At 35.2% G+C, this 19,147-nt stretch overlaps 1 protein-coding gene across 1 annotated transcript in view; it reads left to right on the plus strand.

Moving 5' to 3' along the window:
* The window catches only part of LOC134664743 (tachykinin-like peptides receptor 86C), an 85,377-nt gene that overhangs the window by 46,960 nt on the left and 19,270 nt on the right, over nt 1-19,147 (plus strand). The window contains exons 5-6 of the mRNA XM_063521490.1: nt 8,395-8,529; nt 11,283-11,360. Coding sequence (XP_063377560.1) covers nt 8,395-8,529; nt 11,283-11,360 — 213 coding nt within the window. The remainder of the gene's footprint in view (nt 1-8,394; nt 8,530-11,282; nt 11,361-19,147) is intronic.

A 19,147-nucleotide genomic window follows, 5' to 3' on the forward strand; every position in this document is an offset into this window, starting at 1 on the left:
TCGGCAACTCTCGGTTGCTTTCGTTTGGCGGTGCTACAGATTAGACCAAAAAATCCGTAAGTTAAAGTAAACTAAATTATGTTTGTCATGTTGGTATACAGGTATTTCTGAGTTTTTTACACGAAGTAAAATAAAAAGTGCTGTCAACCTCAACCTTAGTCTATAGAGCCCATACGAGTGATTTATGTCATATATGACTTATCATTCTTATCAATCAAAGTAATTACTATATTATTGTTATCAATTTGTATTTTGTTGTTTTAAATTTATTTTTGAGTTATATTATCCAGATTCACTTTAACGGCTTCGGCAAACATTGCCATTCGTCCGGGGAACGGGCTAAGAATGCTGAGATGGGCCAAAAATACAAAATTGATAGTAGTTATGTAGGTAGATTAAAGTGCATGTTCAGATATTATTGAGCGACCTGATAAAAATGAGCAAATATACAGTCAGCAGTCAGCCAAATATCGTAATATAATTTTGTTGCCAATAGAAATAAGGATGTGGTCCGATATAGTGGCGAAATATTGAGAGACAAAAGCGGCTAAATTCAGTGGTGGCTCGGACACTTAGAGAGAATGGGAGAGGATCGTGCCGTGAAGAGAGCGCAAGTACTTGGGACAACAAAATGGGAGACGCCCGAGTGGACGTCCTAGGTACCGCTGAAACGACGTAGTTGCTCAAGACCTGCTCAACCTCGGCCATGGCGACTGGCGAGAGCTATCGCAAGACCGAGAGGACTAGACTACCTATGTTTGTATGAAAAGGCGATTTAAGGGCGGTGGTCGTCCATATTCGTCTTAAGGCGAAAATTAATCTAATGAACGTTTTTGCAACTAGGCTTATAAGAACAAATAATAATTTTATCTTGAAACAAGTTTTAAATAAATACGTGTAGATGAAAAAATACAATCTTGCCTTTTATCAAATCACATCATTTTTTGACAAATTTGCGAATTGAGTTATCCAAATAACGGCTACAAATAAGAAATCCCTATCACAGTTTTAAACCATGGCAGGGTTGAATACATAATAATGTCGGTATTTAACTAAACATAAGACGAACTCTTTATTTCATTTACGCGAGCGGAGCTGCGGGCCCCGTCTAGTTTATATATGTAATTCAAAATAATCTTCTATGAAATAAAAACAGTTCTCAGTTAAATATCCATTCAAATGGTTAACAAATTTACCATATTTTTCATCTTTCGTTATTTCTTTATGAAGTTATTGTAAACTCGTATGGTTGTCATAATTATGAGGGCTCTTACTGCTCATTTGCAAGTTACTACTTGGTAGGGCTAATCTGTCTTTATGACGCAGGTTCATGTGATATGTGCAATGATCTTTGGCCTTAGAATATAGGGTTGGGTGCTTTCGGACAAATTTACAGGCTTCTAAAATATACTAAGATGATAGAGTCAATTTGATACCTAGTAATTTCTTAAACGGTCTACAACTTTCAGGGGTTTCTAGATGGTCAAGCAAATCTTGTCAGTAGATAAAGGCACGAAATTCAAATTTTCTATGAGACATCATCCCTTCGCGCCTGTATTTTTCAAATTTGCCGCCTTTTTCTACTGACAAGATCTGCTTGACCAAGTATATATTGGCGAGAATCCTGACGCATTTCTTTTTTTTTGTAGGATAAACAGATCTGTACGGATATGATGGTCGTTCTTGTCTACGTGACAGCGTGATAAAACAGTGCCCGTCACTCTCTATCCCACGGTGTTAAAAAGTGACAGTTATTTTATCACGTGGATTAAGATGGATAAAGCCATCCATAATACGCCGGCTGAAACCTCGGTGCTGTTATCCCACAAAATAATCCCATATTGGACGCGTAATACCTCATGGCCGGTTTTAAATCTGTATGTTTTTTTTTTATATTCCTAAGAGCATAGGTAAAACTAGATTTAAAGCAACGTTTTCTACATTTAGGTTTTCCTCAAGTTTATTAATGTTTCCATCAAGATTTATACCCAGCAGACTACAATTGTTTATTAATTGGAAATTTAAATACTTGCAATTTAATTCTAGTGGTTCTCTCTGATAAGGACGAAAATTAATTAAATTAGATTTTTTTAAGTTTAATTCTAGGTTGTGATCACCAAGCCATTTTATTATGATATCGAGTGTAGTAATTAATTTGGAAACTGCGTCATTATTATCCTGGCTTGATAAGACTATGAAGATATCATTTGCGGACATGATTCGCACTCGAGCTCTAACCTTTTTTGACATGATAGGTCATCCATGGCAGTATAAGTATTAAAAATATATCCCAACGAGGGCTTAAATTTACTTCCGAGACCTAGGAACAACTGGGTACTGATTGGGCCGACCAAATTGCTTGAGAAACATTTTACTACCACTAACTGGAATAAAAGTCGTAAAGTGGTCATAAAAGTGTTATTTTGTGACAGGTTATTGGGTGGCAGGTTGCTTTGACTAGGCATGTTATTTTTATGTGTGATAAATTGCTTTGGTGCCGTATCGTATTGTACAAAGTAGTATGACCAGTTAATCTAATATACAATCCACGAATAAGAATGAATCTTGAAAATTTGTAGGGTTCCGTACCTCAAAAGGAAATTATATTAATTCCTTTTGAGGTACGGAACCCTACAAATTTTTTAAGAAGTGTGTAACCCAGCGATAAAACGGTGATTGGCGTGATTGTTTATTATTTTTCTAATCCCTCTGTGTTGTTATTGGATGCTACAATCTAATAAACACTTTCAATACCAGCTAACTTCGACATTTAATTCACGTACGACTAAAAACTGCAAGCAATGTGTAACAGGACGTTATTTGGACGTTTTCTACTCGTATTTTCTCGATAGTTGTGTTCCAGTTTTCCAAATTGCAAGCTATTCTTTCCACGCAGCGTGCTGATTTCACACGGTATATACGAGTATATATTGTAACATTTGTAACTAGGTTGCACAAACTAAATCTGAAGGACTATCTAAGTTCTAACTTTAAATCTCATGCATATTATTCTATTACTAAGATCAGATACCAATCTTAATGCAGGCGATATGCATTATGCATATCATATATTTAATTTATTAATATATGTGATCTATAAAGTTCGAAATGATCTGCATATCGTAATATTCTCGTACACATGTTACATTAGAAAACTCAATAAATTGATTCTTTCCTATTATTCTCGTGCGCTTTAATGTGCATATTTGTTTCGTTTTTTTCATTGAATGAGTGATTTAATGTCTTATGTGACATCCAGTTGTTTTGACACTAGTCACAGTCACAGAATAATTGTTAAAAATATGTTTTTTTTACCCGTACTGCCTGCCGTATTCCAAATGATAAACTTACTTACTAAACTTACTTGATTGGCGCGATAACCTAAAATTAGTTTTGGCCTCTAACACAAGAGCACGCCACTTTGCTCGGTCCTGAGTGTTATCACGCCAGCTTTCGCTGACGCCGAGCTCATGGAGATCTGCCTCCACTCTATCTGCCCAATGATATTTAGGATGACCAACAGAACGGTGTCCAGTCGATCGACCCAAGTAGGCCTATTTGGCTGCCCGACCTTTACCCTTCCTTCACTCATTGGAAATAATATTAGTATTTGAAATAGAGCTACTACTACTAAGTAATATCGAGAGCTACTATTAAGATAACAAGCTTAAGTCTCATACCTACAATCACCTAATATAAACCTCTAATGCTATTGAATGCTTTGGGGTAATCTTACAAGATAAGCAGGCTTAATCTAAGCTATTATAATAAGAATATTATAGGCAGCGATATGAATAAGTCTCACTGATAAAATTATTATAGACGTGAAAGTTTGTGTACCCACTTATAACGTAATGGAATAGCGGATTTATATTATGAAGTTTAGCACATAGATAAACTACCCGTATAATGTGTACCCTATCTCACGATTTAATAATACGCCGTCGCTTTAACGCAGTTACTATGGAGGTTGAAACTTAAAGCCTTGCCCTCTTATTCATAAACGTTTACTAAAGTTGACAAGCCGATAATAATCGTTTGTGCCTTACCATACGTATTGGTATGGTGGAAAGGGACAAACGATTATTATCGGCTTGTCAACTTTAGTAAACGTTTATGAATAAGGGGGTTGGTTTCTAGTTATACGTAGGTCCACTGCCGGCTGCTGCATAATAATTAATTTACATTTGAAGACAGCAGCATTTCCATTGGCTCCGTATTTGACTGTGGCGCCTTCCTAGTATGGCGTATGGAGCACATTGCATGCCTACCTGACAGTTGACACTGTAGACAGCTGTCAAATAGTATGAAAATCCTGTTTCATTATAGTTCTCATTTTTCCTACGTATTTGCCTGTCGAAATACATAACACCATTTCACACATTGCCATAGTACTGCATCAACCCTTAATAAACGCCTTACAGAAAACGCTAACCAAAAATAATAGATAGTATAGAGGGGTCCTGTCATAGTAAATGTTGTAGTCACTGTAAATTTACTGCCATCTATCGACACACGACTATAACTCAAAATAAACACGTATAAAATTATCAAAAAAATTAATATATATATGGATAAATGATTTTATTATTTTTATATCATTTTGACCCATGTTCAGTCACTGATATCTATGTGTTAAAATTGTTAAATATGAAACGGTGTCGTCACGCCATCTAGCCGAGAATAGGCTAAAGGTGTGCTGATATCTATGTGTTAAAATTGTTAAATATGAAACGGTGTCGTCACGCCACCTAGCCGAGAATAGGCTAAAGGTGTGTGCGGCATCTATCCGAGGATGACTTTTTCTTTATTTCCGAGGCACGTTTTTTTCTTAGACTTTATTCATCTTATACGAAGTTACATATGTCTTTGCGCGAACTAAACTGATTAGTTGTGACAATACATATTAAGCGTCGGCGCTCACACCATGCCAATACTAATGCGAGTAATGCGGTACTATACGCGACGTAAACTCCTACGCCATAAGGTCCATTTTGATATGGATTGTCACAATTCATTTTGAAAATAAAGGGGATTATCTAGATTGGTTTGTTATATACAAACAAACTCTAAACTAATATACTGCTAGTCTGCAACAATTTTGTCAATGGTACCTTCTTATGATTATCTAATACATAAATTTATTTTTGCGTTGTTTGTTATGAACGTTTGTCCTCGTTTATTTATGACTAGTAATAACCATGCGTCATATTTATCATAGTAGTTATTTTAGTTGTAGCTTTATTGTAGTTTTTAATTTTAGTTTGTAATTGCTTTTTTTGTTTATATTACTTGTATTTCTTGTTTGAATAAATAAATATCTCTGCGTCATATCAGAAATTCAAGCTCCGATAAAACTTTCTTGTTAAATTGGGAATGATATTTGGTAATGACATTTATGTGGAATGCTTAAACAAGAGATTATCTTGTGAAATTATTAGTAATAACGAATAAATATGGATAGGTAATAAATTATTACCAATTCATATTTATTCGCCATTTAAATTGCAAACAACAACTGTTTTCAGAAACGAATCAAACGTTTTTGTTTTGTTTAAGTTGTGGTAAAATATTTTGAACGCAATTTGATTATAAATGGCTTCTCTACACAGCAGTTATAAAATATTAAAAGTAGAGTCAGAACTACAAAAGTGCAGCGTTTTTTATAGCCCAGGCAGTGCAAATGTTATTTATAAGTACGTCAAAATTTGATAGAAGTTGCACGGCTAAAATAACATTTGCACTGCGTGGGCTATCAAAATCGCTGCAGACTTTTGTTGATCTAACTCTACCTACAAAAGTATAAATTTATTAGTACTTTTTTCAAAATGTTCTTCACGGAGCACTTTGCTTTTGAAAATACGTTAAATGTGGTTCAACTATAAACACTTGTACTTTTTCCTCAGTCATCCGTTGACTACGAAAGCTGTAGAGGGTTCGAAAGTTAGGGATGTAGTATAAATTCAATATACACGATAAAATCCGTTTTCTTAGTTTTATTTTATTAACACTTGACTGACAAAAATAATACGGTAGCAAAATTATTTCATGCCTGTGTGGTACGTAGGTACCTTAAGGGTAACATTCCATTTCTAACGATAGCTGCACTACTGTCAATTTTACTATAGAAATTGACAATGACAGTAGTGCAGCTGCGGTTAGCAATGGAATGTTACCATTATCGTCACTGATTATCGGTACTGAACGAGTCGCTGTCATTGTCAATTTCCATAGTAAAATTGACAGTAGTGCAGCTGTCGTTGGAAATGGAATCTTACCCTAAGGTAGGTAGTTTGTTGACGTTTAATCATTAAACACAAGAATGTTCCAGTCTGTCGTCATGGAAACATACACAAGCACCTATAGAGCTATATATCTAACTGTGTACTAGTGTAGAAAAATTCCTAATCTAATTAATGTTTAACGTTCAACGGCAGCACTTGGCAAACTAATGTTGGTAACAATTAACAAATATATTGTCGAAACTTTGTATTGTTGAGATAGGCAAGTAATAATGGTGCTACTTTACCCCACGGTGCGATAATTAGCCCATTACGTATAATATAGTCAAAAACTTAAAGGGCCATATGTACAGTCTGCAGCAATAGTTGCTAAGCGGGCGAGGTGTTCAAAATGATCTTGACACGACTATAATGTTAAGAGAATAAGAGCGCGTTAAGGTAATTTTGAACACCTCGTCCGCTTAGCAACTTCTGCTGCTGACTGTAGTACTGTAAAACATTGTACGATATATTATGTGCCAATAGGTAATTAGGTAATATCCAATTTTTCGCACTTGTAAAGTAATGTACTATTAGGGAAACATTCCTTTAAAACGTTATATAAAAACAAGAATCGGCTACACAAAACAGCATTGTAATGGTCACGCTAATCACAGAAACGATTTATTAAACGAAGCACAATTTAATTACAGGGAAAAATTTACAATAATTAATAGGTGTTGGTATGATGAGGATGTTTTTTTGACTGTTATAGCAACGCACGCACGTCCTGTCACGGTCGCCAGATGTAATGGTCACGCGAATCACTGAAAAGATTAGTTAACGAGGCACAGTTTTATTTACAGAGAAAATTTACAAGAATATAGGTGTTGGTTTTATGAGGATGTTTTTCAGACTGATATGACAACGTATTCAACTTTTTACAATGACAAGTTTCTAGAATGAAATAAATAATTTTCAAAATATAAACCTAAATGAACCTCTTTACAGTAGTTAGAGCAGAATAAGTCACAAGCATGTCATCATACGAGTATTATGGTCTTCATCAGTAGTTCTATATCATCAAACACCGCTTTCCTAGAGAAAACGCACGACTTTAGTATAGTTCCTAGGTACAAAAAATATTCAAATCACAACAGGTGTGCCCATATTTGCCAAAGTTCTTTTCAAACAACAAAAAAGTTAAATTGGACCAGCTGTCTTCTTAGAAATCAGGAAACATACAAAAACAATATCCCGACGAATTGAGGACTCATTCTTTCACGAAGCCTTCTTCAGTAACAATTTTGTCGTTTTGTTTTGTTGGGAAATATTTGTTTTTAATGATCAGCAAAGATTTCTCAGCGGAATACAGAAAAATATGAACTAATGGTAATGCTATATCGGGAGAAAAGACTACGCAATTAGGGTAACGATAGCATTTTAACGAATTGTAACCAATAAATGATCAAAAGTATTCAATACAGCATCGTTTTCTTTAGTATTTTTTTGTTCAGTGTTATTCTATTAATGTGAATAAGGGTTAAATTAACGGTAATGTACATTATTATCTAAAATGTATTAAATTATTAATAATCATGACAAATAAGTATTTCAGAAAAGCGTTCATTTATTATAATATAATTACTAACCCCCTTATTCATTAACGCGCTGAAAGCCTCAATTAGCTAATAACCGTTCGTCTTTATCTGTCATTTTAACTTATGTATTTGTAAGAATGGGAGAGGACGTCACCGAAGTATCGAAACTGAAATTGAACTTGCATATATGCACGGTAGGTCTATGTTGCTCTGTGATCTGTTACCGAATAATCCGCCTTTGGCAGGTCCAATGACCTGCGGTGCAGATATATCGGTCATGGGCGTCCAAAAGGTTAACTAAGGGTAACATTCCATTTCCAACGATAGCTGCACTACTGTCAATTTTACTATGGAAATTGACAATGACAGCGACGCGTTCAGTACCGGTAGTGCAGCTGCGGTTAGAAATGGAATATTACCATAAATCAGGCCCGTAAAGGTTTATGAATAAGGTGGTAATTTTTCTCTTGTAAACAGGTCCTTTGCGATATAAATCTATTTATCTCAGTTAATGAATGATTAGTCTAAGGTTCACCTCGTAATAACAGCTTTAAATCCAGTTTTTATTGCAGGTACCAGGCGATAGTGCGGCCGATGCGGCCGCGGATGTCTAAGACGTGCTCACTTATCACGATAGCCGTCATCTGGGTGAGCGGCATGCTGCTTGCTGTGCCTTGTCTGCTCTACTCCACTACCAAGGAATACAGGTACCTACTATACAAACTGTTAACTGCTGAAAACGATTCAACGGCACAACTTCATTTTCCGAAGTACGCGCACCTCACTAGCGCATTGGAAGGCGCCATCTTGGATTGACGCCGGTGAGATCGATAGCGTCGTTTGGATTTTGATTATTATGCGTTTTTATAAAGAATTCCATCGTGGCGGAATGTTTCTTGTATTATACCTACTACCCATACACTAAACTGAAGATCGGGGTTGTAACGCAAACTTTGTTTCTTTTGCTACGACGTTGCGAGGGTGGAAGATAAACACGGATTTGCGGGTACTATATTAAATTAATGTACACGCTTACATTCGATTCGCTTGCCTAAATCAATGACTCTTATTCTTATACACAATAAAGTTATTGGCGCTCCATACTTTTTCAATCCCGTAATTTTTGGACAAAGCTTGTTTGAAGCACGTTTCTATGAGGTTGCTTTCCGCCAGGGCTGAATCCACTGCCGTCGAATCTATTCCGACCCAAATCGAATTAAAGATATAACTTTAGTGTGATTAGCGAAAATAAATTTAATATATGAAATAGCAGACAGACCCATGATTAACTATAAGTTAGAAAAAAATATAAATAGGTGTATCCGATATCCGAATATCTAGTGACGCGTCACACATTATTCGGAGGTAGGTAGGTAGGTAGGTTAATAATACTGAAAGAATGAGAACTATATGAATCAGGAGCCCGATTTCGAGTTAACAACATGTTACGGTGTAAACGGAATTAAAAAATCATGCTTTGTACCCTTATGTTTTTCTACGCCTTACAAAATAAAAAATAAGGTTTACAAAAGTGCAAACAGCTAATAAAAATGTGTGCAGAATTAAAATTACTCTGGTAAAACAAATCCGTAAGTAGAAAAGGTTGTGCGAAATTCATTATTTGTACGGGAGATCGATCCTTCGGACCTATATTTTTTATATTTGCCGCCTTTTTCTGCTGACAAAGCTGGATTGCCAGAATATAGATAGGTACCTACCCTGCCAATTTAAGTGCGCATTCAAGAAAATTCTAACGACACCAAACCCAATGAGCTTGCGTTGTTTTCTCTCTCCATTTTGATCTCCGTCATCAAATCATAATTGTTTCAGAGCTTTTTCCGTCTTTATTTTAAACGTTAGCATTCTTTTAAATACAGTTAACATATCGCTTTTTGTCAACATCAACGGAAGTATTCAAATTATCGTGTTTATTCATAAAAATTGAATATAAAAATAAACACAAAATACAATTGTATTGAGAGGGTGACTGACTGACAGTCCATTCGCTAGTGAGAATTTTTTTAAGAAAATTCATTCGCCCGTAAATAAAATCTCTCTGGTCTTTATCCATTTCTAGCTGATCGTCTGCAGGATAGAGCACCTAGATGCACCTAGGTATACGTGAGAAAATTATTTACGTATAATTTAGGTACCTAAACAAGATATCCGCTGAGTATATTGGCCAGCTCACTGAACTATTTTACTGAGGTGGAATAAGCAAATCCTATAGCATATCTTATCAAACGAATTTCCGCCGGCTGATTCAGCGCTACATTATTAGTTTCGAATACATATCGTTTTCCGACGAAGGACAATTTTGTATTGGTTAACTTCACTTCACTAAGTATAAAATTAAACACAGATATTATTCAAATGATGTTAAATGGGTTACTCACGCATTATTGTCGAATAAACGCTCGACATGTTTCAATCCAATTTCTGAGGATCTTCTTCATAGAGCACTGCAGAACTGCCTTTTCTGGTCAAGAGCGTGACGTGTACTACAAATCGATCGAAACATGTCGAGCGTTTATTCGACTTAATAATACGTGAATAACTAAGGAACTCATTAAAACTATTTTGGGAGTTTAAGATTTTAATTCCTAAACAATGTACCTATGTGCTTTATACGTATATAAATGTCACATCTGTAATGTGATTAGTTTTATTCATTACGTGATAAAAAGGAGCATTAATTCTGACGCAGGTGAGATTCTAGACCTGATTATACTACTTACGTAATTAATGCTGAAGTAATTCGCTAAATGAATTTTCTTCTGGTAATTTCCTTAATGGGTAGGTACGAAAATTACGGTTCTGTTGTTAAAACACCGCCGGTCCCGTATTCAGTGGAAAGTAATTCAATTTGAAATTGAAATAATACCAATTTATAGTGTTTTCAAAGGGAAAGGTAGGGTGACATTCGATTTCTTTTCGTTCCACGCCATTGACGTTTCAGGCCAATCCTTTTTTAAAGGGGCCCACTGATTAACAGTCCGCCGGACGGTATCGGCCTGTCAGTTAGAACAAAATTTTGACAGTTCCGAACAACTGACAGGCCGATACCGTTCGGCGGACTGTTAATCAGTGGCCCCCTTAACAAAAATAACTTGAATCCTAATGTTAATAATGTTATGTTCAGAGTTTTGGTACTTAGGTAGATACTTTAGTACAAAATTTAAATTTATCATTAATGATATATGATTCTCATCATGGCTTTCGGCATTGAGGGCCCATAAAGTCTATGCCCTGATTGATTAATACTCGTATACAATATATTATCGATTATTTATAGCTAGGTATACCTTATATTAAACTTTAAAAAACGTAAAAAAGAATTTTATACACCTAAATTTGGAAAAAAATGTTTACAGAACTATATATGTTCCTAAATCTAGGTTTTGTGAAATGCCATTTTCTCGGAACGTCAGAATTTATAATTTCGAAACATTGTTGGCAGGTCGAAAGGCACACTCAAGACGGCATGCTTGCTTGCTTGGCCGGACGGGCTGCCAGACGTGTCATACATGGATTTTGTGTAAGTAAAATATTAATTTTTACCTAAGTATTTACTTTATAAGTAGCCGTTCGCTCAGTTTTAAAATTGTACGTAGTATGAGAACTACAGTTTGAAGTTTATATTTCTCGATTTTGACTGGTAGGTATATATGATATTGTATACTTATCAAAATTGTGCAAAACGCATCGTTTATGAAATCGGTTGCAAATGGCGACTCTAGTGCCGCTAAAAACGAAACCGATTGGAGAACACCTTGAGCCCAAAACGGGGGTAAGTAGGTATTTAAATAAAATACCTACTATTTCTCGAGGCTTTTGTGTCTGCGAGTATATGCGGGTGTATTGATATTAATTAGCTAATTCATTAACAATGTCTCTAGTTAAAGTTTTTAACTAGCGACATCACTAATTGTGTTTGACAGACAATCGAGTCGAATAAGGTACATAGCAACAAGTATTTGGTTTTCAGACTTTAAAAACTGAAACTCTAATTTCGTTTGAGCCAAACCTCAAATCGTTTCGGACATTAACTGTCTGGAATTAATGTCCCAATTTTCATGCAGCCTTCATTTGCTATATGCTGCATATTAATAGACGTGGGCAAAATGTCCCAAAACAAATCAAACACAAAATTACTCTTACGCGGAGACTGATTTGGTTTGAAATACTTGTTACAGTTTTGATCTTCTTTTGATTAGACCTTGATGATCGTCACTAGGCATCTCACTTGTGCACTAAAAAGTGCGAGCGAGAAACCTAATGAGACAACTTTTTCACGCCTCCAGAAAGGGTGAGTTACCGGGGTTATAAAAATAAGATCAAAACCATAATTTTAACTCAGAATAGGCCTCCAGCTGTCTTATTCCAATATAAAGTAACAAGCTGCTTATTATTTATAAAATTTCCAAAAGTTTCGCTTCTGATGACCAATAGAAGCATCATATTTGACCGCCAATCTTCAATAAATTGAGGATTGATAGAAAATGGCTCGTATGTCTTTGAGTTTACGATTAAAAAAAACTTGTATTCTATTATTTGTGAATTGGATCAGGGGGCCGATTTTTGAATTCCGATCTCTCGATTTCGGCACTCATAAATCGGTGGAAAACGGACAAATGCTAATTTTTTTAAATACGAAAGATAGAACTTCGGAATGTAGTGGTATTGACCACTCATTTTCAATTCTATTAGTAGAATTTAAATGCCTAGTAGTGGAGATATTATTGAACAAAATACACGAAATCGAGCGGTCGAAATTCAAAAATCGGCCCCTGTACCCTGTACCTTCCTACCGTACAGTTATCTGCTCAGTCACAAATGAAATAAGCACTCATGATAATGCTGTATAAAAAATATGTCGTCTAGTTCGTCTACGTAGGCGTGGTAGTAACTGATGCAAGTCAGTTAATTAATCTTCCACATTCAAGACTTATTTTGGACGTGATTAAACGTGATTGATGGGTCTAAAGCTCTTAACGATATATTGTTTATTCAAAGGTCATTAAACACAAATGTCACATTTATCTAGATTTCTAGACGGACTTGTAAACATAGTGTTTGTTCATAGTGGTGTTTTACATATTATGAATTATAAAATATCGGCTTGATGCGACATGAATCAGATATGTCTGTATCAAAAGTGACGTTACATATAAAAACGTCGTAGATAAAATATGCTTTTACTTATAATTTCTGCGAAATATATTTTAGCTGCAGATAAAAGTGCGACAATAGGGCGTAAAATACGCAACAACTTTAATTTGCTTCGTTTCGGGCTCAAATACTAAGCCCTGACAAAACCCTTTTTGTGCTCACTACGACACATTGGTCGTCACAGTGCTTTCGAAAATTTTCGCTACAAAGTGTAATAAAAATACAGACTACCTACGGCTTTTATTATTAGGAATGCCATCTTATTTTCTGACGAAGCAACATTTGGTTTTCAGGGATAGTAAATTATGTAAGATTTCTGCTACTTAAACATTCGTCTAAAATCTATCATGCCAAGCATAAAGGCGTTTCGGATCAACATACGTGGTATAAAGCGTGTCCGCACAATACCAACACTACACATAATATGGGTCCATTATATTATCTAATCTAATATCTTTAAACTAGAAATTCTTGTTTATTTTTATATTTCGGGGATCTCGGAAATGGCTCTAACGATTTCGATGAAATTTGCTATAAGTATGGGGGTTTTCGAGGGCGGTAAATCGATCAGCTAGGTTTTATCTCTGAGAGAACGCGCATTTTTGAGTTTTTATATGTTTTCCGAGCAAAGCTCGGTCTCCCAGATATTGTACTTAAATTTCGAGAATTGCACAGCGTGAACAATGTTTAAACATCAAAATTCGATCCCCTTATTTGTGTGACGGTTCATTAAGCAAACAATGTTCAGCAGAGAAACAAAGACTGCCGTATTCGAACTTCAAGATATTCACAAGAGACGACACGTACTAGATCCATTCTAGATACGTTATAGTTTAGATATCAACTAGTTCTCTTTTGCAGCGCAATTCGGGCAACCAATGTCACTTTTACGTTAGATTGCGTAAGATATCTATTAGATGTGAATTGGATCTCTAAGTCGTATCCTGTGGAAATCGTTCAAGAGTATCTCCAGAATCGCGCAAATGTCAAATTTGACAGGTTAGATCTTAAACATATCGTTATCGTATCTTGGTGATGTCTAAAAGATAACTAATAGATGTCTATTTCAAAATCCGAATCGGGTCCAGAGGTATTTGAAACTGATGAGTGTCTTCCCAAAGGTACACACATGGGATAAAAGCATTCTGAGAACAAAGTAATCTCAAGTATCTTATAAATAGATTTTCTTGTCATGCGGTCAAAGGTACTTTGATGTAACCTTGAAATACGATCTAAGAAAAATATACGACTTTATTTGAGTTTGAAAATTAAAAAATTTACCGAGAATCGATAATTTTACCGATACCACAGGGCGGACACGCCATACATCAAAACTCGTTTGCGTGTATATGTGTGAACGGCACGTTTGTACACGCGTCATTGTGTGAGTAAGTCGCTTAGGGATACTATTTACATGTTTTTGAGTTCACGGAGCGTTATCGTTGTACTCGTAACGTAAATATCAAACATTTTTATTCCTTAAATTAAAGAAACAAACATAATTTACAAGATGGTTTTTTCTCCTAGATCCTTGCTATAATAAACTTTACTGTTCTATTCACAGGTCACAGCTAATATTATTTGAACGTATATGCGAACTCACCCGTAACCCGTAAAGCCCGTAAAATATTACGTAAAGTATGGTGCGGCAATAAATTACCAAAAATGTCATGTCGAATTGTCGATACACAATTAGCGTGGACTAAATATAAATAATTACAAAACGCTACTTTTTAATATATGTATAATAAAAATAAATGTTCTTTATTTCGTGAATTTGAAAAACAACCATACATCGCAAAATACATCGGCATTTTGAACGTTGCGTCATCGCGCCGCGGCGTTGCTAGCCGAACTGAGAGTATGTCAGGAGTCCGTCAGAACTCAGTCGCGGGGCGAGGTAATCCGAGTCGGGGCGGGGCGGTGCGTGTCCGTTCTGTATGATAATACTATTACTTATTCTGTGCCGATACTGTCAGTAATGATCAGGGAAAAAGCGCTGGTGGCCTAGCGGTAAGAGCGTGCGACTTGCAATCCGGAGATCGCGGGTTCAAACCCCGGCTCGTACCAATGAGTTTTTCGGAATTTATGTACGAAATATCATTTGATATTTACTAGTCGCTTTTCGGTGAAGGAAAACATCGTGAGGAAACCGGACTAATCCCAATAAGGCCTAGTTTCCCCTCTGGGTTGGAAGGTCAGATGGCAGTCGCTTTCGTAAAAACTAGTGCCTACGTCAAATCATGGGATTAGTTGTCAAGCGGACCCCAGGCTCCTATGTGAGCCGTGGCAAAATGCCGGGATAACGCGAGGAAGAAGAAGAAGAAGATGTCAGTAATGATCTTTTTAAAAAAAAAACAAAAAAAAACATTTATTTAAAACAACACAACTTTTAAAAGCATAATTATATAAGTAGTTACGACTTAGTACCAAACTTACTACTTAGTTAGTAGTAGTAGTAGTTAAAATAATAATTATTCACTAATATATTATATATTGTTAATTCGGGATACTTTGATATAAAATTGAAATGTAAGAATAAGTACTTATGCGTTACCACCGAATATGTAGGTTCCTAGGTATCGAAAATGTTTCTAAATAAACTCTCAATTCAATTATTTGTAGCTAACTATAGTAAACTATATATACATTTTATTTCACGATAGTTGTCCCTTAACTTCAAACTCTGGTAAATCCATTCGACTCTTTCAGCAAATATCTACTCTATTACCTTTTCTTAATACCAAAATCGCATAATCTGACAGATGGATTAACCCATTCAATTACGTTAAAACAAAATGTTAGTGCTAACATGCCGTATTAATATTACTTACCTTTTTAAACATGTTGTTAGTCATTTTGCAAATTCATATACAGGGTGGAGGGGCACGACGATTCTTTCCGCAAAAGGGGGATTGTTTAGCCTAAGCTCTATATTTTCTCCATAGAAACTATGTTAATATGGGCAACCGTTTTTAAATTATGGCCTTTTAAACATCCAAGCAAAAAACTACTTAGTTCTAACTAGTTCTAATTCTAACCCTAACATGTCACAGGGTCAATGAAATTACTTGTAAACAATCAGTATACGACAGGAAATTATGCTAATTTGTTCTAACCACTCTTAGGTCTGATTACAACACGGTAAGAATCGTTGCAGGATTTTCGCTTTCTTAGTGGTTCCACTTGTTCAATACTTGATGAATAAAGTAGTTATGTTTATTCCTTAATATGAATAATACTAACCACATTGTTTACAACGACAGTTCAAATTGTGACATTGACAACCACTCAAAAGTACGCAATCGTCTTATAAATATCTCTGGTTTCCTTGACTGATGAAAAGGTATTAGTTTCTTAACACGTTTCACAAAATTATTTTCGAATAATTGGAAACTATCTAAAATAATACAAGTAGGTTGTGTTTGATGCACCAAATGAACTTGCAAAAATGAAATACTAAGAATAAATCAAGAATAAATACTTCTTAAATACCTAACTAACAAACCTCCTTTCGTGGTAGGAAATAGACAAGACGTCTGATGTTTGAAATTAAATTGTCGTTGAACTTTACTTCTAATCATCTAATGTCATATTCTTCAAATAAAAATGCCGTTGTTAGATGCTCGTGGTTATTTAAATTTGTGGGGCTGTGTAAAAGATATGATGTACCAAACGGAATGTGAAACTGCGGACGAAATGAGACATTAAAGACTAATTGCTGCTTTTGACAATCTGCGGAGGAAAATTGACGAAGGGCATACACTATCGCATGGGCAATGTGCGCGGGCTCGGGTGCGGGCTGCGGCGTACATTATAAGATACGGGGGTACATTTGAATACCGTATGTGAAGAGAAGATAGTGTTAAATATTGGCAAAATGTAATTATCTAAGAAAGTAATAAAATTGTTGTTTGTAATATTTTTGCATTCATTTGATTTAATTGTCATTTAGGTATACGTCATTCATACATCATTGCGATTCTGTCAACGATCGGAAAAAAGCGTTAAGTCCCGAGCTTTCCCGACGGAGATCCTTAATCTAGCCGTCATTTGTGCACATGCTAGGTATAAGGTTATCACCACAGTTAAAAAGTAGAAAATTTGGTATTTTTATTTTTTACTCTATTAACGATTCTTACCATTACCAATCTGCTCTGTATCACTTAAACGACCTAATACTTCCGGGAAGGATCGTCGTGCCTTTCCACCCTGTATACCTAATCAGACGATCGCTCGGCGCTGGCAGCGTTCCAGGCAGAATGCGGTACCTCAAGCCCCACATGTAACCTGAGCTTCATAAAGCTGAATAACCTCACTAAAACCTCTGCACATATTACATTTTGTTAGTATGACGGTGGAATGTATGCAACGACATGGCCGAGAAAGCTTTGAATAATGAAAACAAAACAACTGGTGGGGTTAATCGGCGAGAAAGTTCTTGTATTTTGTAAGTAGCATTTATACCTATTATAAACAGAGTAACTAAGCTAGCAGTTAACTACCATGGCAATGAAGAGCATAACTCAATAAGTCAATACTAATAGAACATAAGCATAAAACAAGGGCAGTAACTGCGCGAAAATTTGAAGTCCCCCGGGTTAGCAACTATTTTGGTGATAGAACTCTTAGAAAAAGAGTTCTGTATTTCCTGAATAGTCTACCCGAGAACATTCGGCATGAGCCAAATAAAAATAAATTTAAAAGTGCCCTATAACTGTACCTATTGCAAATACTTAAGTGACAGTTGCACATGTGCAAGTGTCACTAAGTGTTTAGATTTAATAGATTTAATAGGTAATAATTTAAAATTAGTACTCACTTAAATACATGTGTATGTAGAGACTCTTACCTGCAGGCAAACTGTAAATACAGTTTTGCAGGGACCTGTTCAATTATATGTTCTGTACTGTGTGTTAATAATAATAAATAAATAATAAATAAGCTGTATTAAGGTAACATAAATTAGTATTAACTTAAGCTAGTTAAGTTTTTACGATGACATAAGTAGGTAAATTTGTATGACTTAGCCAACCCAATTATGCTCATGGTGTATTTCTTAGCGTTATCCTCGCCACTCGATTTTTTTTCTCAATTAAATCTTTTAGTTAACTTACTGCTGCATAAAATACTATTGAGTGATAGAAAGTAAGAAGAAGATTTTATTAAATAATTAACATTTATTTCAACGTTATTATTAGAGTCTTTTTAATTGAAATTTTTCCATTGTTGACGTAGTTATTCTTTTGTAAAAGGATTTCGACTGTAAAAAACCTTTATAATTTCTTGTTTCATTATAGACACCCCTAAGTATTATTTAAATGACAATTAAAACAAAATTATAAAGTCCATGGGTGCGTTGCCGGTGATTTATTATTTTAAGCAGATGTTAGCTCCAAACATTTATTTTTATTTTAAAATATATTTTGTCTGTTGCTCACATAGAACTAACTATACACAAAACATAAATTTTCAAGCAGGTAATTTCAGCAAAATGATAAAATATGAATGAAATATACTCGAGAGCAATAAGAACACAGTATAACAAACGAATACTGAATCATTCTACGGGTCTATCCCTTGGGTACACCTTTGGGTATAGAATATAAATATGCTCTTGTATTTCACCTAATACTGACTTTTTTGCGTTAAAAGGTATATGTAAAACATGTGTAATGACCAATTTACTATGTATCTTTTGAGTCCTTTTGTCACAAAAAGTATAATTCCGTGTGTAAAGTTTTTGATCTCGTGGTAATATACTGATTTTATTTTGTAGAAATGTGTATTTAAATTGAAATAAAAAACAAAGACAGGGGAGTAGCTATGGTTAATATACATTAAATCGTGTCAAATTATGTCGATATCCAGAGAGAAAAATGGGGGCCTCATTTGCAAGAGGTCGTCCAATTTCCTCTTAAGGCGAATTTAGACACCCTTCGAGTCATATTAAAAAAGCTAGAAGCTGAGGGCCCGATTCTGATTTTGAAATAGACATCTATTAGATATCTTTTAGACATCATCAAGATACGATAACGATATGTTTAAGATTTAACCTGTCAAATTTGACATTTGAGCGATTCCGGAGATACCCTTGAACGATTTCCTCAGGATATGACTTAGAGATCCAATTCACATCTAATAGATATCTTA

The sequence above is a fragment of the Cydia fagiglandana genome, chromosome 5 (assembly GCF_963556715.1).
Source record: "Cydia fagiglandana chromosome 5, ilCydFagi1.1, whole genome shotgun sequence".
Lineage (NCBI taxonomy): Eukaryota > Metazoa > Arthropoda > Insecta > Lepidoptera > Tortricidae > Cydia > Cydia fagiglandana.